Source organism: Jaculus jaculus, chromosome 1 (assembly GCF_020740685.1).
Source record: "Jaculus jaculus isolate mJacJac1 chromosome 1, mJacJac1.mat.Y.cur, whole genome shotgun sequence".
NCBI classification, from domain to species: Eukaryota; Metazoa; Chordata; class Mammalia; order Rodentia; family Dipodidae; genus Jaculus; species Jaculus jaculus.
This window is the reverse complement of record NC_059102.1, coordinates 303,596,885-303,620,098: the sequence shown is the minus strand read 5'-3', so window position 1 is coordinate 303,620,098 and position 23,214 is coordinate 303,596,885. Positions and strand designations below refer to the sequence as shown.

The window sequence follows — 23,214 nt, the reverse complement described above, 5'->3', positions numbered from 1 at the left end:
ACATTTCTTTTTGAGAGGCTTTTGATGACAAGTTCTCTACAGCAGAACAATGCTAGGAAAAAATATCTTGGAATGGGGATACAGCTCAATTGATAGAGTGCTTGTCTAGCATGTACGAAGCCCTGGGTTCAATCCCAGCACCACATACATCAGGTGTATTGGCATATCCCTGTAATCCCAGTACTCAGGAGGAGTACATGTCCATGGTCACATTTAATTACATCACAAGTTCAAGGCCAGTGTGGGCTACATAAATCTTGTTTCTTTATGTTTTAGGTTTTGTTTGTTTGTTTTGTTTTGTTTTTCAAGGGAGGGTCTCACTCTGGCTCAGGCTGACCTGGAATTAACTATGTAGTTTCAAGATGGCCTCGAACTCACAAGTGATCCTCCTATCTCTGCCTCCCAAGTGCTGGGACTGAAGGCGTGCGCCACCAAGCCCGGCTATGTTTTAGCTTTTTAAATGGGCTAGGGAAACAGCATGCATAAGGCCCTAAGTTTGAGCCCCAGTACTGGACAAAAAAAGAACCCTCCTTCCAAAAAAAAAATAAAGATAAAATTTTTCTCTTAGTGCAAATCTAAAATGTTTAAAAGGGGTATAAATATTAAAGGCCTAAATCAGAAGCACCCAATTTAAAATATATTTAATTGGGTCCTAAGTTTAACACAAACATTATATAGACTTTTTAAAAAAGATGACCAACAAATTAACAACTCAGTTTTTTGTTTTGTTTTCGAGGTAGGGTCTTGCTCTAGCCAGGCTGACCTGGAACTCCCAGTGATCCTCCTATCTTGGCCTTCCAAGTGCTTCCATTAAAGGTGTGTGCCACCACACCCGGCCTTTTCTAGAGACTAGCATCTCACAGCAACATGACTGGTACACAGCACATGCTATGGCTCATGCATTACCACATCCTTTGTTCTAAATCCATTTAGGCAACTCCAGAAGCACCATGACCATTCCTCCTGCTGTCCCACATGGCATACCAATTTAGCAAATCATCAAAAGGTGCATAATCCATAATTTATAGTCCATGCAAGGCCTCACTCGATTTGAAAAATTGCCAGTTCTGTCAAATATGCCAACACACCAATAAGGTATTTATGGCACAGAATCTGTGGGAAAAAAAAGAAATTTAAAATTAGGGTAATATTATGGTAACAAAGCAGTTTGATGTACTTGTTTTTTGGATTGGGAGATGGGTTCAAGGTAGCCCAGGCTATCCCAGAACTCACTCTATAGTCCCAGGCTGGCCTTGAACTCACAATAATTCTCCTACCTCTGCCTCCCGAGTGCTGGGATTAAGGCTATGTGCCACCATGCCCAGCTTGGACTATTTTTTTTCTTTTATTTGATTATTTTCCAACAGCGTCTTACTCTTTAGCTTAGGCTGACCTAGAACTCACTATGTGACCCAAACTGTCCTTGAACTTGAGGCAATCCTCCTGCTTCAGGCTCCTAAGTGCTAGGAATTTTTAAATTTTTTATTTATTTATTTACATGCACAGAGACAGAGAGAGGGGAGAAGAAAAGAGAGACAGAGACAGGGAAAATGGGCACACCACAGCCTCCAGCCACTGCAAAAGAACTCCAGATGCATGTGTCCTTTGTGCAGCTGGCTTATGTGGGTCCTGGGGAGTCGATCCTGGGTCCTTTGGCTTCACAGGCAGATGCCTTAGCTGCTAAGCCATTTCTCTAGTCCAGTGCTAGGATTTTTTTTTCCAACCTAGATAATTTATATCTCTACCCAAAACAACTAAAATTCCATACTACAAGTATATAAGAGAATGGTCCTCAAGACACTATAAGCTAGACAATGAAAATTATTGACTACTGAAAGTCAAGAAAACAAATGGGGTAAATCCAGGGCTGGGCATGGAGCTCAGTTGGCCAATTCCTTGCCTAGCATGTACAGAGCCCTGGATTCAGTCCCCAGCACCACATAAAATCAGGCTTGGTGGTGCCAACTCAGCACTAGGAAGTATAAGATCAGAAATTCCTGGGGAATCAAATCTATCCTTTGGCTTTGCAGGCAAACACCTTAACCGCTAAGCCACCCCTCCAGTCCTACTTTTTGTTTTTTAAGACAGGATTTAATGTAGCCCAGGCAGGCTATGAACACACTATGGAGTCAAGGATGACCCTGAACTCTTGATCCTCTCCTGCTTCCACCTGCCAACTGCTGTTATTACGAGCATGCATACTATGCCCAGTTACTTTGATTTTAAGGGCTGCTCTCTTTTTTTTTTCCCCCCGAGGTAGGGTCTCACTGTAGCTCTGTCTGACCTAGAATTCACTATGTGGCCTCAGGGTGGCCTTGAACTCACGGCAATCCTCCTACCTCTGCCTCCCAAGTGCTGGGATTAAAGGCATGTGCCACCACACCCAGTTTAAAGTGCTGATCTCTTGTCATCAAAATTATTTTCCAGAGGCTGGGGAGATGGCTCTGCAGGTTAAAAGCACTTGTTTGCAAAGCCCGCTGACCTGGAATCAGATTCCTTAATACCCACACAAAGCCAGATGCACAGTAGCACATATATCCAGAGTTCCTTTGCGGTGGCAAGAAGCCCTGGTGTACCCTCCCCACCTGCTCTCTCTGAAATAAAGATGTATTTAAAAAAAAAAAATTCCAGGGCTGGGAAAATGGCTTAGCAGTTAAGGTGTTTGCCTGCAAAGCCAAAGAAGCCTTGGTTTGATTCCCCAGGATCCATGTAAGCCTGAGGCACAAGGGGACACATGTGTCTGGAGTTCATTTGCAGTGGCTGGAGGCCCTGGAGCACCCATTCTCTCTTTCTCTCTACCTGCCTCTTCCTCTCTATCTCATAAATAAATAAATAAATAAATAAAATATTAAAAAAAAAAATAAGCCGAGTGTGGTGGCACACGCCTTTAATTCCAGTACTTGGAAGGCAAAGGTAGGTGGATCATCATGAGTTCAAGGCCACCCTGAGACTACATAGTGAATTCCAGGTTAGCCTGAGCTAGAGTGAATCCCTACCTCGGAAAAAAATAAAAATAAAAATCCAGCCTATCATTGTGATCTCCAATTTTCCCTTAGAACCTAAGACATAAGATTTCAAATCTTGCCAGGTATGGTGGCATACAACTTTAGTCCCAGAACTTGGGGGATGACTGCACTTCTGTGTGAGTAGGAAGAAAAACTCAGTAGCAAAGGCCAGTAAGCTAGAAAAGAGATATAAAGGGAAGAGAAAGGAAGGGAGGAGGGTACTTATAGGATAGTATAATATATATGTAAGTAGAAGAATAGATTAATGGGGGTGAAAAGGCCCAAATGAGGTCAGAGAAAGAGACTAAAGGAAAGGTGGAGGGAGGGCTAATCAAAATCTAAGAGGATATAAATAAATCATATGGAAACCTACTTTTTTGGACAATGGAACACTTAGGAGTCATAGATTGTTGCTAGAAAATTTTCAGTGCCAGGGATGGGATACCTTCCAGTGAGTTGTTGGCCAGGGAGGTCCCTGATGCCTCAAAACATTATAGGCTATTACCAAAGCCCTTGGTTTCCCACCAGCAATAGATGGTAAGACCCTATTGCTGAAGATTCCACATACTCAGGCTGCAAGGCCACTGAGAAATCCTGCTGGAACTGAACTGATAACCTCCTCCATGTAGACCAGCTGACAGGAAGCTGGAAGAAGCCATTCTGCATGCAGTTCATTGGGAGAGAAATCACCAGTGAAGTTACTGTACAGTGGACACTGCAAGCATTATATTTTGCCAGCCAGGCCAAATGAGCCAATGGGTACAATAGTGGCACGTCTGTCATGGTAGAAACCAACTGCCCCCTAATTGGACTGGAAACCCACTCCATGGGAGGGATACATCCCTGATACTGAAAACCTACAACAAGGGTAGTCATGAGCCCCAGGGGTGTAACATCTGCTGCTGTCTGGCTAAATGTATATATACTGTGCTCATCAAACTGCCCAGTAAGCACTTCTCTTAATGTTCATACCCATATATTAATGCTACTCTCACTTTTGTTAGAGAACCTTCTCTTTTCAGATGGCAGTAACCTTGGGATGTCTCAGAAAGCATCATAGTGCTAGAAAGAAGTGACAGGAGTGCTCAGCACTGCAATATCTCTATCACATCTTCCAAGGCTCAGGGTCTATTGTGGAAGAGGTAGCAGAAAGAATGTAAGAGCCAAAGAAAGGGCAGGACTCCTTACAATGTGCTTCCCCAGACACAAAATGGCCTGGATATACATGACCCCACAGTGCCTGACACTACCTACAGAAGACCGTCATAATAGGAGGAAAAGATGATGACATTAAAATAAGAGACTGATTGAGATGGGGAGGATGATGGAAAATGGAGTTTCAAAGAGAAAGTGGGGGGAGGGAGGGCATTACAATGGGAGATTGTCTACAATCATGGACATTATTAATAAAACAATTAAATTAAAAAAACAAAGGCAGTCTGTTGGGCTTGCCTCAAAAAAAAAAATTGGACTGGACAAATGACTTAGCAGTTAAGGCACTTGCCTGCAAAGCCTACAGACCCAGGTTTGATCCCCCAATACTCATGTAAGCCAGATGTGCAAGGTGGCACATGCCTCTGGAGTTTCTCTGCAGTGGCTAGAGGCCCTGGTACACCCATACTCTCTTTCTCTGCCTCTTTCTCTCAAGGAAAAAAAAAAATTAAAACAGACTGAGGATGGAGCTCAGTTATGGAGCTCAATTTGTATAGTGCTTGCTTAGTAACCAGGAAGCCCTAAGTTTGATCCTTATACCACATCAAACTGGGTGTGTTCACTCACGCCCATAATCACAGCCTTCTGAAAATAGACAGGATAATCATAAGTTCATGGTCAGCCATAGCAAGTTTGAGGCCAACCTGGGTTACATGAGATCTTATCTCAAAAATAGAAGATAGGGGGCTGGAGAGATGGCTTAGTGGTTAAGGTACTTGCCTGTAAAGCCTAAGGACCCAAGTTCAATTCCCCAGTACCCACATAAGCCAGATGCACAGGGAAGCACATGCATCTGGAGTTAATTTGAGTGGCTGAAGGCCCTGGCATGCCTATTCTCCCTCTCTCAAATAAATAAATAAAATATTTTTTAAAATAGGGGCTGGAAGATAGCTTAGCATTTAAGGTGCTTGCCTGCGAAGCCAAAGGACCCAGGTTCAATTCCCCAGGACCCACGTAAACCAGATGTACAAGGTACTGTAAGCATCTAGAATTTGTTTGCAGGGCTGGAGACCTTGGTGCTGGAGAGATGGCTCAGCAGTTAAGGGTACTTTTTTACAAAGCTTGATGGCCTGGGTTTGATTCCCTAGTACCCACAAAAAGCAAGATGCATTAAGTAGTGCATACATCTGGAATTCATTTGCAGTGACCAGAGCCCTGCCATGGCTATTCTCTCTCTCAGCTTGCAAATAAATAATAAATATATGAAGATAGAAGATAGATAGAAAGACAGACAGATGAAGAATTAAGGTCTGCTGGGCTGGAGAGATGACTTAGCGGTTAAGGCACTTGCCTGTGAAGCCTAAAGACCTAGATTTGATTCCGTAGAACCCATGTAAGCCAGATGCACAAGGTGGCACATGCATCTGGAGGTAGTTTGCAGTGGCTAATGGTCCTGACGCTCTCTCTCTCTCTCTCTCTGCCTCTTTCTTTCGCTCTCTCAAATAAATAAATAATAAGAAAAAAAGAAAATAATTAAGGTCTGCTAAGAGTCCTTAGTGATGAAATCCCAGGAAACATTCACTGCTACATATAGACACTTTATAAAGCATAAAGCAACATCTCTATTATTTCTTTCTCAATGGGGATAAAACCCAAGAATGCAAAAGTGAAAAACAAAAAAAAGAATGCAAAAGTTACACCTTATTCTGTTTCTGGCCACAATTTTCTTACCCCACACATCATATCTTCTATTATTTTCATAAATATTTCAAAATTTGACAACCTTGAAAGCTTCAAAGTTGTTAGAGGAGAATCCATATCATTACTCAAATCTATGGTATACAACATTCTAAAACTGGATCTAGATGGCTAGAGACATTAGTGGATCATTAGAAAGCACAAAATAGAGCCTCTCTCTGGTCCTAAATTGGCACACATTCAAAAGTATTTCTCTCACATGAAAATGATCACCATATATTTAAAACCTGGCAACAACAGGGAAATATTTAAGGATATGTTCAAACTAACCTTTATTTTTCCATCAGTATGTGCTGAAGCTACAGATGTTGAAACACGAACTAATCTTGTGGCTGATAAGTGAATTTTGAAATGCCGATGGAAATGTGAATAAAGGCAGTCCATAAATAAGTCAACTTCTTCTTGGGTAACCTCCCCAGGTGTTTTGTGAACACTGTCCCACAAAGCTTTGGCATCTTCTGGATGTATTGCATAAGAAATATCCAAACTCTGAGGGCTACAGGGGACAGACCAAAAAAATTCAGTAGCCCCTGTATACCGGTCCATTTTGCACGCAGTCCACATAGCAGCCATCCAGGAAAGATTAAAAGCATTGATTGCTAAAGGAGTGAAAGAACAGTCAAAGTTTTTCTGAAACCAGGTTCCAATTAAGGCTGTGTTTGACTCTGCTCCATTTGCAAGGAATAAGGGCAGACAGGTGAAATCTTCAGAAACAGTCTCCAGAATGGTATCTCCAAACACACAGCAGAACCAACCAGTCCACAACACCTTCCCTTCTCCGTGCTCCAGTGGCAGTTGAGATTTTGAGAGAATCTATAAAAATAAAACAGGTTCATTAAATCCAAACAACCAGGTAGGGCAGGGTGGCACACACCTTTAATCCCAGTGCTGTACAGGCAGAGGTAGGAGGATCTCTGTGAGTTTGAGGCCAGCCTAGAACTACAGAGTGAGATCCAGGTTAGCCTGAGCTAGAATGAGACCCTATCTTAAAAAAAAAATAAAAAATATTTTTAAAAAATTCAAACAACCAATTACTCCTAAGTTATGTCTTTTCAAAATTAACTAGTATATTAAAAAGGCCAGATTAAGGAGAAATTAGGACCAAGTATGGTGGCCTTTAATCCAAGGCAGGAGGATTAGGAGCTCAAACAAACAAAATGATATATATGATCTAAAGGAAATTCACAAAGAGAAGCCTCCCTGATCATTTTTACAATTTAACACAATATTGGCTTTATACCTAAAATTCATATGTAGTAGAGACGAGGTCTATGGCAAGATCTTGGCATAACTAAAATCCAAATGAGGGCTGGAGGGCTTAGCAAATAAGGCTTTTGCCTGCAAAGCCAAAGGATCTCAGTTTGACTCTGCAAGACCCATGTTAGCCAGATGCACAAGGGGCACATGCATCTGGAGTTCATCTGCAGTGGCTGGAGCCCTGGTGCGCCCATTCTCTCTTTCTCTCTCATAATTAGGTGAAGTGTCTGAGGGGCTGGGGATCAAAATTTCAGAAGTCAGGGTTGGGGAGATGGCTCAGCAGGGTAGCCTTGAACTCATGGTGATCCTCCTACCTTTGCCTCCAAAGTGGTGGGATTAAAGATATGAACTATCTCTCTCTCTCAAATAAACAAATAAAAGAAAATAATTTAAAGAAAAAGGGGAGTTGTGAACCATGTACAGGCACCATTGGTGCAGGTGCACTCTGCCCATGACAAGTCAGAGCTTCAGTCATTTTTGGCGTCATAGAGGATAAAGGGAAAACTCTTTGATTCTACAATAGCTGATGAGGGAACATGGACATTGAAGGATAGAAAAATGGTCCGCATTGTTATCACAAAGACCAAGAGAGATGCAGCAAATTGTTAGTCTTCTCTTTTGGAATCTGAGTATGCAGCTGGCCCTTGGGTACATGACCAAATGCAGAGAAAAGTTACAATAGAGAGATTCCAGAAAGAGAATCCCGGCTTTGACTTCAGTGGAGCAGAAATCTCAGGAAACTACACCAAAGGTGGACCAGATTTCTCAAACCTTGAAAAATGACTGCTATTCTTTTTCTCGCTACCGAACAAACGATGCCAACTTATAGCAGTAGTGCGTGCTGCATGAGGAGCATTGAAGCCTGCAGCTAGTCAACTGTGCAATGTTCAACTATGACTTACATTGGAAAATGTACCGTGGGAACTGATGTATGGTAACTTTTTGGAATTATTTTTGCTCACATGAAGTTTTATATGCTGTATTTTACTAAATTCATATTTACTTGTATTTTTATTATAAAAACACTGGAGTGTGGATAGGAACAAAAGGATGCCTTCAGAAAAATTAAATTTTTCTTTTGGTGAGTGTGTCAGAGGAATAATGTTTAATAAATTTTTCTAAATAGAAAAAAAGAAAAAGGGGAGGCTGGAGAGATGGCTTAGCAGTTAAGGCACTTGCCTGCAAAGCCTAAGGACCCAGGTTCGATTCCTCAGGACCCACATAAGCCAGATGCACAAGATGGCACATGCATCTGGAGTTTGCTTTCAGCACACCTATTCTCTCTCTCAAATAAATTTTTTTTTTTTTTAAAGGCATGTACCACCATACCTGGAAAAGAAGTTCATTTTCTTTTTTTTTTTTTTTGGTTTTTCAAGGTAGGGTCCTACTCTAGCTCAGGTTGACCTGGAATTCACTATGTAGTCTCAGGGTGGCCTTGAACTCATGGCAGTATTCCTACCTCTGACTCCCAAGTGCTGGGATTAAAGGTATGTGCCACCAAACCTGACCCAGAATAGAAATTAATTTTCATATCAATGAGCAAGATTAGTTAACTTGGGAGAGAAGTATTTTTATTATGAATAAAAATAATAAAATAGTTTCTTAAAAGATAGTCTTGGCTGGGCATGGTAGCACATGCCTTTAATCTTAGCATTTGGGAGGCTAAGCGAGGAGGATCACTGTGAGTTCAAGGCCAACCTGGGACTACAGAGTGAGATCCAGGTCAGCATGGGCTAGAACAAGACCCTGCTTTGAAAAACCAAAAAACAAAAAAAGATAATCATTATTTTTATACACTACAAGAAGAATGTAAAACACTACATTTATTTTTTTTACTTTATAGTTTTATTTAGTTATTTGCAAGCACAGTGAGAGTGAGAGAGAGAAAGAGAGAGAGACAAAGAATGGGTGCACCAGGTCATCTAACCACTGTAAGATTCATGTGCCACTTTGTGCATCTGCCTTTGTATGGGTACTGGGGAATCAGATCAGGTTATTAGGTTATGCAGGCAAGTGCCTTAACTGCAGAGCCATCTCTCCAGTCCCAAAGTACTACATTTCTGAATAATGACATATTAGATTATGGTATGTTATAGTACACATGTTTTGACTAAAATTCTATTTCTAGGAATTAAACCTTAGCAGAAATCATAGAATTGTATCTATAAAAATGCATGATTCCTGGGCTGGAGAGATGGCTTAGCGGTTAAGTGCTTGCCTGTGAAGCCTAAGGACCCCGGTTCAAGGCTTGGTTCCCCAGGTCCCACGTTAGCCAGATGCACAAGGGGGCGCACGCGTCTGGAGTTCGTTTGCAGTGGCTGGAAGCCCTGGCGCGCCCATTCTCTCTCTCTCCCTCTATCTGTCTTTCTCCCTGTGTCTGTCGCTCTCAAATAAATAAATAAAAAATGAACAAAAAAAATATTTTAAAAAAATGCATAATTCCTAATGATACAAGTATTAATCTATAATACTTATTAGCAAAAATGCCATAATGCAAAAGTACGGGCAGTAAGGCAAGCAAACAGGTATATATCAAAATGTTTTAACTGTGATGTTTTTTAAAACTTTCTTTATATTTTAATGTGTTATCTAAGTCAAAATGACTTTACATCCACACAAAATTCCCTACACATGAGGGAAAAAAAGCTAATTAGTACTATAATATCAGGTTTAAAATGACAAGTTTTGCCAGGTGTGGTGCTGCATGCCTTTAATCCCAGTACTCAGGAAGCAGGGGTAGGAGGATCACTGTGAGTTTAAGGCCAGCCTGGGACTACAGTGTGAGTTCCAGGTCAGCCTGGACTAGAGCAAAACCTTACCAAGAAAACAAACAAGTTTAGGTAGGAAAACAATATTAAAATACCATAATTTCCATTCCAAAACAATAAAGTGTAGATTCTTTTCCCATTTGGAAGGCAATACTGCTAATGTACTTACTATACCTGGACAAGAAATGCTTCAGGGTCTTTCTGAGTTCCTTTCACTCCTAGGAGAGTAGAGAAAAGCACTTTGAGGTTCAAATCTTCTCCCACTTCCACAGCAAGTCCTTTTTGCTTTTCAGCAGCAATAAATGCACTTAAAAGTCGAGAATATTCTTTGAGATTAGTGTAGGAGAATTTGTATAAGGGAGTTAAGCTATATAAAGTCCACTGTTTATGGAGGAGAAATGCAATCTTATGCAGATCAACATCTTCCTGGGGAAAAAAAAAAAGACAAAATATGTTTTAAGAATTAAAACCCAATAAAGAGGATTTAATTACAATGTTCTAAGTACTTAATATAGACATTCTACTGGGGCTGGAGAGATAGTTTAGCAGTTAAGGCATTTACCTACGAAGCCTAAGGATCCAGGTTCATTCTCCAGTACCCACATAAGCCAGATGCTCAACGTGGTGCATGCGTCTGGAATTTTTTTTGCAGTGGCAAGAGGCCTTGGCATGCCCATATTCTCTCTCTCTCTCTCTCTCTCTCCCCTTCTCTCTACCTGCCTCTCTCTCTCTCTCAAATAAGTAAAATATTAAAAAATAATAACTACTGAGTACAAGATCTTGTGGTACAGGATGAACAGAGTTTGCAGGACGTTTTGTAGGTCCTTGATAGTCCTTTGCCTCTGCTATGCCTTCCCTTGTGGAAGGCTGTTCCCATGGATGAACATGGCACCTCCCTTCGCTTCAGCCAGTTCTCTGTCCAAATGTCACCCAAGTAGATAAATTACTCTAACTTTGTCACTATCTCCTGACCCTGCACTTATTATGACCTGGTTTACCTTTTTTTTTTTTTTTGGTTTCTTGAGGTAGGGTCTCACTGTAGTCCAGGCTGACCTGGAAATCACTACATAGTCTCAGGGTAGCCTCAAACTCATGGCAATCCTATATTTCTCTGCTTCCCAAGTGCTGGGATTAAAGGTGTGTGCCACCATGCTCAGCTTGATTTTACATATTTTTCTGACTTTATCTCCTGTCTTACCAGAGTAACAGCTTGCTGAGAACAGGGATTTTGTCCATCCTGTTCTCTAATATATAGAATAAATACATTTTAATACATATTTCACAGATGAATATTTATGTTCCACTTTCGGAAACTTCAAATTATATAACAATATACAGACGTATATATAACTGCATGTTATATAATTATATGATTCATATAACATGCATATGTATATTTTAGGAGGTTTATCTGCATGTAATGTATGCAGATGTGCACACCCTTGCGCACCTGTGGAGGCCAGAGAAAGATGTCATTGAGTCGTCTTCTATTACCATTCCACCTTATTTCCCTGAGATAGCATCTCTCACTGAACCTAAAGATCCCGTTTTCAGTTACACTGGCCGACCAGAGACATCAGTGATCCTGTCTCTGCCTCTTCAACAATGGGGTTACAGGCATGAACTGCCATGCCTAGATTTTTGGGTAGGTGCTAGAGATCAAACTCAGATCCTCATGCTTGCACAGTAAGTACTCTTTCCTGCTAAGCCATCTCCCCAGCCCTTCAAATTATATATTTTGTAGTCAAATGCTCTATTCCTGACCTCCACCCTTCTAAACTTACATATTATCTTTTCTTGGTTTTTCAAGGTAGTGTGTCACTCTAGCCCAGGCTGATCTAGAATTCACTATGTAGTCTCAGGGTGGCCTTGAACTCACAGCAATCCTCCTTACCTTTGTCTCCCAAGTGCTGGAATTAAAGGCATATTTAAAATCATATATTTTACCTTGGGATGCCTCAGAAGGCACCATAGTGCTGAGAAGAAGTGATAGAGGACTGACTGCTCAGCACTGAAACCTCTCTATCTTTCAAGGCTCAGGGTCCATTGCAGAAGAGGTGGCAGGAAAGAATGTAAGAGCCAAAGGAAGGGTAGGACTCCTTACAATGTGCTCTTCCAGACACAAAATGGTCTGATTATTCATGACCTCACAGTGCCTGATACTACCTACAAAAGACCATCATAATAAGAGGAAAAGATGATGATATCTAAATAAGAGAGACTGATTGAGAGGGGGGGAGGGTTATGACGGAGTGGGGAGTTGCAAAGGAGAAAGTGAGGGGAGGGAATTACCATGGTTTATTGTCTTATTGACTATAATTATGAAAGTTATCAATAAGTAAATAAATTCAAAAATATAATAAAATCACATATTTTGAAAGCAGTAGTATGGGCTAGGGAGATGGTTCAGCGTTAAAGGCACTTGCTTGCACAGCCTGCCAGCATGGGTTCAATTCCCCAGTACCCATGTAAACCTAGACACACAAAGTGGCACATGAGTCTGGAGTTTGCAGCAGCAAGAGGATAGCTGGCTGGTTTGTTCTCTCTTTCCCTCAAAAAATAAAAAATATTCTTAAAAAAGAAAGAATATAGGCAGAGTGCTTACCAATGAATCTAAAGATCCTTTTTCAGGTACACTGGCTGACCAGAGAGCACCAGCAATTCTCATGTTTCTGCCCCCTTCAACAATGGGGATACAGGCATGAACACCCATTTTTTATGTGCAAAAAAGTAACTATTTTTGTCCAATCTAGATTAATCAGCTCAAGTAATTAGGTATTCGTGGTTCTAAAAATAAAAAAGCACTTTTATAAACTGGTGCACATGGACATCAGTGTGGTGACCCCTCAAAAACCTAAACACAGAACTCTGAGTCAACATACCCCAAAGATACATGGGCATCAATATTTACTACTGCACTATACACAATAGCCTAGATGTATATTAACAGATGGATAAAGAAAATGTGGTAATTATATACAAAAGAATTTTTTTTTTCTGAGGTAGAGTCTCACTCTAGCCCAGGCTGACCTGGAATTCACTATGTAGTCTCAGGGTGGCCTTGAACTCACGGCGATCCTCCTACCTCTGCCTCCCGAATGCTGGGATTAAAGGCGTGCGCCACCACACCCAGCACAACAGAATATTTTTAAGCTGCAAAGAAAAATTAAGTCACAACATTTGCATAAAAAGGATGGCACTAAGATCACTATGTTAGGTGAAATAAGCCAGACTCAGAAAGATAAATACTGCATGTTTTCTCTCATCTGCAGAATCTAGATTCATGTATATTTGTGAGGGGGTGTCTATCATGAAAGTAAAAAGAGGACCATGGGAGGGAAAGATGAAAGCTTAAGCAGAGAGGGAGTAATGGAATTTATATGACATGAAAACAAAAGGGAAGACTACTTAGGAGGCTAAAGGAGACCAGCAAGAAGGCGGGGAGGTTATCAACAGGGAAAGGGGATGAAAAATAACAAAGTATAATGAATGACATATACGTATAAAACACCATAATGAAACCCATTGGTCTCACTCTAGCCCAAGTGCTGGGATTAAAGAAGTATGTCACCACTCCCTGCAGAGAGAGAGAATGAGCATATCAGGGCCTCTAGCACTGTAACTGAACACCAGATGCATACACCACTGTGCATGGGCACTGGGGAATAGAACTGGGATCATTAGGCTTGATGGGCAAGTGTCATAACCACTGAGCCATCTCCACAGCCTTCAAAATTAATTATTTTTTCTTTTTTAGTTTTTTAAGGTAGTCTCACTCTAGCCCAGGCTGACCTGTAATTCACTATGTAATTTCAGGTTTGACTTGAACTCACAGGGATCCTCCTACCTCTGCCTCCTGAATGCTAAGATTAAAGGTGTGTGCCACCATACCTGGCCCACAAAATTAATTTTTAAAAAATGTGAGTTGGGGGCCTGGAAAGATGACCCAGCAGCTAACGGACTGCAAAGGCTGATGGCCCAGGTTCAATTCCCCAGTACTTATGTAAAGCCAGATGCACAAAGTGGCACATGCATCTGGAATTCATTTGCAGAGGCAGTAGGCCCTGGTGCATCCATTCTTTCTCACTCTCTGTCCTCTATCCTCTCTAAATAAATAAACAAATAACCATAACCTGAAGAGACAGCACAGTAAGTAAAGTGCCTGCAAACATAAGGACCTTAGTTTGATCCCAGTACATGTGTAGAATGTCCTGAATGGTGGTATGAGCCTATAATCCCAGCAGAGGGGAGGCAAAGACAGAAGGATCCCTGGAGCAAGCTGGCCCATGTAAGACCCAATCTCAAAGGTGGATGGGGCTGGAGAGGTGGCTCAGTGGTTAATGTGCTTGCCTGCAAACCCCAATGGCTTAACTGGGTCCCCAGTACCCACGTAAAGCCAGGAACACAAAGTGGGGCATGCATCAGGAGTTCGATAATAGAGGCGGGAGGTCCTGGTGCTCCCATTCTCTTTCTCTCTCTGCCTGCTATGCTTGATGGCACTAAGGTTTCACTCTAGCCCAAGTTGAACTAGAATTCACTATGTAGTCTCAGGCTGGCCTCAAACTCACAGCAATCATCCTATCTCGGCCTCTTGAATGCTAGGATTAAAGGTGTGCACCAACAAGCCTGGCAAAATTTTTTCTTAGAAAAATATTTTTGTTGGGGGCGTGTGGTGGTGCATGTCTTTAATCCTAGCACTTGGGAGGCAGAGGTAGGAGGATCATTGTGAATTTGAGGTCAGCCTGAGACTACATAGTGAATTCAGGTCAGCCTGAGCTAGACAGTGAGGTCCTACCTGGAAGAAAAAAAAAAAAAAGGCCTGGAGAGATGGCTTAATGGTTAAGGCATTTGCCTGCAAAGCCTAAGGACCCAGGTTCCATTTCCCGGTACCCACATAAAGCCAGACGCACAAGGTCATGCATGTGTCTAGAATTCATTTGCAGTAGCTAGAGGCCTTGGCGTGGTGGTGCAATCTTTTAATCCCAGCACTTGGGAGGCTAAGGCAGGAGGATGGCTGAGTTTGAGGTCATCCTGAGACAACATAGTGAATTCCAGGTCAGCCTGGGCTAAAGCAAGAATCTACCTGAGAAAACTAAACTAAAAAAAAAAAAAAGAAAAGAAACAAACAAACAAAAAGCCATAGATTATTACTAGAAAAATGTCAGTGCCAGGGATGGGGTACCTTCCAGTGAGTTGTTGGCCAGGGAGGTCCCTGATACCCCAAAACATTTCAGGCTATTGTCAAGGGTCCTGGTTTCCCACCAGGAATAGAGGGTAAGACCCTATTGCTGAAGAGTCCACATGCTTGGTCTGCAAGGTCACGGAGAAATCCTGCTGGAACTAAGCTAATAACCTCCTCCATGTAGACCAGCTGACAGAAAGCTGGGAAAGGTTATGCTACATGCAGCTCCATGGGAGAGAGAGAATTCACCAGTGGAGATAAACAACAGTAGACACTGCAAGCCTTAAGTTGGGCCAGTCAGGCCAAATGAGCCAACGGATGCAATAGTGGCATGTCTATTATGGGGGAAAACCTACTGCTCTCTAATGGGGCTAGAGGCCCACTCCATGGGAGGTAATACAGGCCTGACACTGAAAAACCTATGATGGGGGAAGTCATGAGCCCTAGGAGTGTAACACCTGCTGGTGTCTGGCTAAATACATACATTATGCTCACCAAACTGCCCGGTAAACACTTCTCTTAATGTTCATACCCATATATTAATGCTATTCTCACTTTTGGTTTCTAGAGAAGCTTCTCTTCTCAGATGGCAGTGAGCTCTGGGATGACTCAAAAGGCATCATAGTGCTGAGAAAAAGTGACAGAGAAGTGGTCAACACTGAAACATCTCTATCACACCTTCCAAGGTGCAGGGTCCATTGTGGAAAAGGTGGCAGAAAGAATGTAAGAGCCGGGCTGGAGAGATGGCTTAGCGGTTAAGCGCTTGCCTGTGAAGCCTAAGGACCCCGGTTCGAGGCTCGGTTCCCCAGGTCCCACGTTAGCCAGATGCACAAGGGGGCGCACGCGTCTGGAGTTCGTTTGCAGAGGCTGGAAGCCCCAGCGCGCCCATTCTCTCTCTCTCCCTCAATCTGTCTTTCTCTCTGTTTGTCTCTCTCAAATAAATAAATAAATAATTAAAAAAAAAAAAAAAAAGAATGTAAGAGCTAAAGAAAGGGTAGGACTCCTTACAATGAATGCACTCTTCGAAACATAAAATGACCTGTATATCCATGAACTTGTAGTGCCTGGCACTACCTACACAAGACCATCAAAATAGGAAGAAAAGATGATGACATCAAAATAAAACACAAACTGATGGAGAGGGGGGAGGGGACATGGTAGAGAGTGGAATTGTGAAGAAGAAAGTAGGAGTTAGAGGGAATTATCATGGTTTATTGTCTATAATTATGGAAGTTGTCAATAATTTTAAAAAAATTAAAGCCAGGCATGGTGGTGCACGCCTTTAATCCCAGCACTTGGGAGGCAGAGGTAAGAGGATCGCCGTGAGTCTGAGGCCACCCTGAGATTACATAGTGAACTCCAGGTCAGCCTGAGCTACAGTGAGACCCTACCTCAAAAAACAACAATAACAAAAAAGATTCAAAAATTAAATCCCTGTTTTCTGGTGAAAATTTATCACTTTCATTGCCAGTATTAGTAATGCTACTTTAAGAAAACTGTCACAAAGAAGCTGGGCTTATCTTCTCAGAGGTACTAGAGACACAGCACTGAAAAGGCAAAAAAGCTGCATAAGGTACCAAAGGACACAAGGGCACCTTGGCAACCTTCTAGCCAAAAATACAAAGCTATCATCACTGGGAAGCATTAGACACATACAAAAGGAGGAATATTCTACTGAGATGGAAAAAAGGGGCTGGGAGATGGCTCAGCAGTTAAAGCCTGCTGACCTTGGGTTCAATTCCGCAGCCACCTATGTAAAGCTGGACAGGCATTTGTTTGCAGAAACCCTAGCACATGCCCTTGACCCCACACTTACAAGTAAGTAAATCCTTTTTAAAAGTAGGAGACTAAGGCCAGATGTGGTGGCACATGCCTTTAATCCCAGAACTTGGGAGGCAGAGGTAGGAAGGTTGTCAGAAGTCTGAGGCCACCCAGAGGATACATAGTAAATTCCAGGTCAGCCTGGGCTAGAACAAGACCCTACCTCGATAAACCATAAATAAATAAATGTAGAAGACTTTTTCAAAGTCACCAATGACAAATACTGTGGAAATGGTATAGATAAAAAGAGAATAATGCTAGAGATTAAATGATTCAATGATTAAAGGTGCTTGCTTGAAAAGCCTCACAGCCTGGGTTCAACTCCCCAGTACCACATGTAAAGCCAGATGCAGGGAGACATGCATGCATCTGCAGTTTGTGTGTAGTAACAAGAGGTCCTGGAGAACCCATTCTCTCCCTCCCCTCTCTTAGCCATTCTCTGCTTGCAAATAAATAAATTTTTTTTTTTAAAGGAGACTAGAAATATAAAAGACATGTTGCTTATAGTGTGAAATTATTTATTTAGCTCTTCTCCACTTATTAGCGAAAAGGTTAACAAGATACCAGAATGTTGCTCTCCCAGCTGTGTACAGCAATGGTTTGAGTCTTTGCACTGGTAAGACTTCCCTCTCCCACCCTGGCAGCCATGCCGAGGTAGTAAGGGACACTTTTTTGTAATCCTTACTTTTAATCCTTTTGAAAGTGTACATCTTTTTAAAGTCCCTTTTCATGTTTTTTTCCCCCATGATCCAATTTTCTTTACATGGGCTCCAGACCACATGGTGCATCTCCCTTCTCAACTCTCAGCCCATTCCCTTCCCCACATCCCTGAGGTATGTATCTGAATAAAATGTGGTTTAAAAAAAAAAAAAAAACCAACAAAACACCAGAATGTTGTAAATGATGTATTTTTTTCATATATTCTCAATTACTTACTAACCCAAAGGGTCACAAAGCATACCTGCAACTGTGAACGTGGGGGAATCTTCCTTCGAGATGGAGTAGGGGCAAATGAAGTTAGCTTCCTAACAGAGTCCAATCGTTTCTGCAGGGGGGTGGTGCCTACCAAGTAATCTTGAAGACTTGAGGAAGACCTCTGGCTGGGAGTCAATTCTGGCGACTCATAAGGATCCATGGTCTACCTTAAAAAAAAAAAAAAAATTCTAATTACTAAAAAGCTAACTCATACTTAAGAGTTCTATATTCTTTCTCTTTATTTTCTTTCAAAAGGGGGCTGGCCCATTTCAAAGTAGCCAATTTTCTAGGTTAACTTAAATACATGTACATAATCTTCTACATTCATTGTTTACCACAGTCATTAAGCACATTCTACTGAATTTTTGTCCTTCAGCCTTTGTCACCCCTGCAATCCTAGCCCTAAGAAACTAAATAAGCAAAGTCTTTCAGGCTGGGGATACAGCTCAGTGGTAGAACACTAGCACAGCAAGAGCAAAGCTCTGTGTTAAAACCACCAGCACCACCAAAAACAAGAAAAAAAACAAATAAATAGCTGGCGTGCTGACACAAGTCTTTAATCCCAGCAGTTGGGAGGTTGAGTTAGGAGTATCACTGAGGCCAGCCTGAGACTACATAGTGATTTCCAGGTTAGCCTGGGCTAGAGCAAAACCCTACCCCCAAAAATGGGGTGGGGCTAGAGAGCTGGCTTAGTGTAACCAGGTGCTTGCCTGCAAAGCCTAAGGACCCAGGTTCAATTCCTCAACACCCATGTAAAATCCAGATGCACACTGGAGGGTTCACAATGGCCCTACAGAGCTGGCTCTCACCCTGCTCACCCGTTTTAGAAAGTGAGGTAACACAAAGTGGGAGTATGTGGGAGAACAGAGAAAGAACATTTATGCCAACCATCATAGTGGAGGAGAGCTCTTCCAGAGTGCTTGGAGGTTGGCAGGTGCAAGCAAGGGAACAAAAGGCAGTGCTAAAGGAACAGCAGCTGCACCACAGCTTACACTCTTTCCTGGTGAATGCAGCAAAGCAACAGCAAGGTCCTGACCAGGCCACCAGACTGGCCCAAGGTCAGCAACTCAACGACCTCACAGGAACCATCAATGGAGTAAGCTTTCTAGCCAGATTACTGGAGGACATCTTTATAGGCAAATAGCCAAGCCAGAAATACTATGTATACAGAACTTTCAGAGGAAGTACCTTAATTGCTGCCTTCTAAAACTGCCTAAGGAATTGAATTTCCTTTCCTACCAATCCTCCCTCAGCAGGAGACTGATGGGATGTGAAGTTATGGGGGGTGGGTGTGCAGTGTTCAGCACACTATCAAGAACAATTAGAAATAGAGTGTCTTCTAAAGTGACAATAGCTTGTGCCTTTGGAAACATGCTATCTGCTCCTCCATGGGCCAGGAGCCCTGAGGAGGATTTACAGCCCCAGAAAAGCTAGAGCTGGAGCTACAGTCAGGGCTGGAGGCCAAATGGACCAAGACCTGATGCTACTGCTACCAGGGAAAAGTTGAACTTCCTTTGAGTTTTATATCTGTTATCAGCCCTAGTCCAATTTATTTTCTTTTATTTACTTGTATTTGTTTTTTGATTTTTCAAGGCAGGGTCTCACTCTAGCCCAGGCTGACCTAGAATTTACCAAGTAGTCTCAGGCTGACCTAGAACTCATGGTGATCTTCCTACCTCTGCCTCCAAGAGCTGGGATGAATGGAGTGCCTCCCCACACCCAGCTAATTTTTTGTTTTTTATTCTAGTCCAACTTCTTTATCTTTAGAAACATCCTGGGACTTCTCAAGAGAGTTATCTTTCTGTCTGGCAGGACAAGGATTTCTAATCTTTTTAATATTTCGACTCACTGCAAATTATTTTTGTTCATAGCAGCAATGGCAGTCTCACTTATCTGAACTCTTTTCTAATTTGGTTCTAAGGAAAAAAAAATCTCTAATCAAATGCAATTCACGGTCAGGCGTAGCGGCGCATGCCTTTAATCCCAGCACTCGGGAGGCAGAGGTAGGAGGATCATGGAGATTTCGAGGCCACCCTGAGACTACATAGTGAATTCCAGGTCAGCCTGAGCCAGAGTGAGACCCTAGCGAAAAACCAAAAGAATGCAATTCACACCATACAGCAACATCTTCCTGTTGCTATGACCTTCTCCTACTCTCTTCAGCCAGATTTACTACAAAATTTAAATAACAGCTACTCTAAAGCATTCTACCTTCAACTGTGTACTGAACTATCCATTTTAAATATTTTATTTCATTTTGAAAGACAGAGAAAGAGGCAGATAGAGAAAATGGACACACCAGGGCCTCTAGCCACTGCAAACAAACTCCATGTGCATGCACCACCTTGTGCATCTGGCTTACATGGGTACTAGGGAACCAAACCTCGGTCCTTGGGCTTTGCTGGCAAGTGCCTTAACTGTTAAGCCATCTCTCCAGACCACTGAATTATCTATTTTAAACATTAGTTCTATTTAATTTATTTATTTGCAACCAGATAGAGAGAGAGAAGGGAGACAGAGAGAAAATGGGCACACCCAGAACTCTAGCTACTGCAAACGACTCCAGGTGCATATGCCACCTTGTGCATATGGGTTATGTGGATACTGGAGAATGGATCCTGGGTCCTTAGGCTTCACAGGCCAGTGTCTTAAATGCTAAGCCATCTCTCCAGCCTTAAACATTACTTTTAACTAGAAACGTTAAAGAAAGAAAACAACAAAAAGAAGTTGTTTGTTTGTTTTTTGGTTTTTCGAGGTAGGGTCTCACTCTAGCCCAGGCTGACCTGGAATTTACTACATGGTCTCAGGGTGGCCTTGAACTCACAGTGATCTTCCTATCTCTGCCTCCCGAGTGCTGGGATTAAAGGCGTGCGCCTCCACGACCCACTAGAAGTTTTGTTTTTTTTTAAGCAGTACATTTACGGAATTTTTTTCAAGTATATTACTGGGAGCAGTTGCTAAGCATTCATTCTGTTCCAAGTACTTTGGTAAACAAACACTTTTTATTTGTGGGTTTTAGTTTGATATGTTCATTTATTTTCAAACAGAGAGAGGATAGAGTGAGAATGGGCATGCCAGGGCCTTCAGCCACTGCAAAGGAACTCCAGATGCATGCTCCATTTTGTGCATCTGGCTTATATGGGCACCAGGGAATCTAACCAGGCCATTAGACTTTGTAGGCAAATGCCTTAAAGGCCGAGCCATCTATCCAGCCTCAGTTTGATTTTTTTTTTGGCGGGGGGGGGGGGGTAATCTCACTCTGTAGCCCAAAACTCACAGCAGTCCTCCTGCCTTGACCGTCCAAGTGCTCAGCCACACCTGGTAATACTGTCTCTTTCAGTCTTTAGGAAGTCTACTGTCTCCCAGTTGACAGATGGCAAGAGTTAGGGATCTTTTGCAGGTTTCACCTCTTCAGCAGCTTTCTGGTACCCACAGAGTGACCCCTCACCAACTCCGCTTGCATTTAGCATAACACACAACAAACACAGTTGTTTTTCCTTGTGCTTAGTACGTGAAGAGAGAACCATACACGAAAACCCAAATCCGACAGCTCCGATGCGAAGGCGTGGTCAAGCACTGACCCTTGAGTGTAGCGCAGCGAACAGGGAACGCGGAGGTAACAGCCGCACAACGGGGCCACGACGCGAGTTTACGGCCAGTCCTGGACGCGTACAAAGCACCTTACCAGCAAAATGTCGTGACGACGCTGTCATCCATTCCGGATTCACGAATCATTCTTCGAGTCTGGCTCCGAAACTACGTGGAGACATGAAATCTTAAGTGAAAAAAAGCGGCCAAAATGACACTAAGCGAGAGAGCGAGGTAACCCCAGGTCCTCCCAAATTCCCCGCGCTCCACCAGTGAGCGCGGGACGCCCTCGCTGCGCGCGGAGCCCTCCCTGCGGCCTCGCCGGGGCGTTCCCGCTTACCGAGCGGCCCGGCGCTGGACCCTCACTCCTGCCCGGGTGGCTCCTGTCCACGGAGGGAAGGACGAAAGATAAGGCCTCCAGCCGTCCCCCTTCACCAGAGCTCTGCAGGGATCAGAGCCTAGCCCGTCTGCGAAGCGGGAACTCGATTCAACGCCCTCCACAGTTCAAAATCATTTCCCGACTAGCTCTGCGGCCCGACACAGGAAGCCTCCCTACTGCCCCGCCGATTCCTAGTCGGGGAAGAGGCTGAAGTCGCCATTTTAACTGAGGGCAAGGCCGAGTGACTTAACCATTACCGTCAATGGTCTCCAGATGCGGGCGCCCCCTTGTGCATCTGGCTAACGTGGGTTCTGGGGAATCGAGCCTCGAACCGGGCTTCGTCAAATCTCTCAATTGCGCGCTGTCGCGCCTGCGGATTTTCCGACCGATGTGAAGTTTTCCCTCAAACTTCCGCCCGCAATAAACATGGCGGTGCCCTCTCTCTGATTGGCTGAATGATCCTACTTTAATCCATCTTGGGAGCTCGCTGAGCAGGTGGAGGAGTCATTGTGATCTGTTAGTGTTTTGGGGCCTAGGAGGGCTTTGAATTTGTTTGCTTTTGTCTTTCACAAAGCCCGAGGTCGGCCGCCAAGTCAGGGAAATTTGAAACACGGGAGTGTTGCTCCTTTGCCCCCCGCCCTCGTCCTGCAGGCGTTGGCCTTGGAGGAAGCGAGGAGGTAAGGTGGGGCTCGCCTCCCGTGGCGGGATTGCGGAAGTCGCGGGGCGCCGCAGCCCTGTTCCGCCCGGCGGGAGCGGACGCCCAGAAGGAAGGACCGGCCTGCCCCTGCCCCTGCCCGCCCTCCCTCGGGCCGCAAGACCTTGCGGAGCTGCCTAGAGTGCAGACTTGGACGTGAAGGCTTGCGGAGGAGGACTGAGCTACATGAGGGTGGGCACTGCACGGTTCGCGTACATTTGGTCAGCTGCGAACCGGCAGCGTGGGATTCGTGGTCATCTCGCCGCCTTGCCACGACTTCACCATGTACCTGTGTTCTCGGTTAAGTCGGCTGTACGGGGGTTTATTATCCAGACCCATCGGAAGGAACGCGCAGCCAGTCTGGAGGCCCCTCTACAGAAGTCTGATGCTGAGTTCCCAGAGGAAAATTCCAGGTGAAAACCGCGAAGAGCTCCTGCCTGTTCTCTTAGAAGGGTTTCCCCTGATCTAAACTGGATGTATTCCAGCAATTCAGGGTTTTCGTCCCCTGGATTAACACATGCACACACACTTAACCACATAGATAGGATAGTGGACTTAGTTGATACTACTAGTATGAAACCTAAAAACTTTTTCACACAGAATCTAATGGTTTTCTGATGTATGTGATGCACCAA

General features: G+C 43.3%; 2 protein-coding genes across 8 annotated transcripts in view; one reads left to right on the top strand and one right to left on the bottom strand.

Annotated features, from left to right (window-relative positions):
• Positions 1–375: 375 nt before the first annotated feature.
• Cenpl (centromere protein L) lies at positions 376–22,181 on the bottom strand. Of its 3 annotated transcripts, none has more exons than XM_004658781.3 (6): positions 21,847–22,181; positions 21,604–21,674; positions 17,905–18,081; positions 10,115–10,366; positions 6,186–6,728; positions 376–1,113 (listed from the first exon to the last, which is right to left on the bottom strand). In XM_004658781.3, exons 3-6 carry the CDS (start codon positions 18,076–18,078, stop codon positions 1,042–1,044), a joined length of 1,041 nt encoding a protein of 346 aa, XP_004658838.1. In that variant the 5' UTR covers positions 18,079–18,081; positions 21,604–21,674; positions 21,847–22,181; the 3' UTR covers positions 376–1,041. The 3 variants fall into 3 exon arrangements, with proteins under 3 accessions (XP_004658838.1, XP_045014342.1, XP_045014339.1); XM_045158407.1 differs by having other exon boundaries at positions 17,905–18,085; positions 21,604–21,693; positions 21,847–22,180; XM_045158404.1 differs by having other exon boundaries at positions 17,905–18,085; positions 21,847–22,180.
• Positions 22,182–22,361: 180 nt separating this feature from the next.
• Positions 22,362–23,214, top strand: part of Dars2 (aspartyl-tRNA synthetase 2, mitochondrial) — a 41,997-nt gene continuing 41,144 nt past the window's right edge. For 3 of the 5 annotated variants that reach the window (XM_045150807.1, XM_045150819.1, XM_004658780.2), the window contains exon 1: positions 22,726–22,992. In XM_045150807.1, the coding sequence (XP_045006742.1) occupies positions 22,863–22,992 (130 nt within the window). In that variant the 5' untranslated portion in view covers positions 22,726–22,862. Of the gene's footprint in view, positions 22,993–23,214 lie in introns of all 5 variants that reach the window. The other 2 variants (XM_045150813.1, XM_045150802.1) reach the window with 1 other exon arrangement.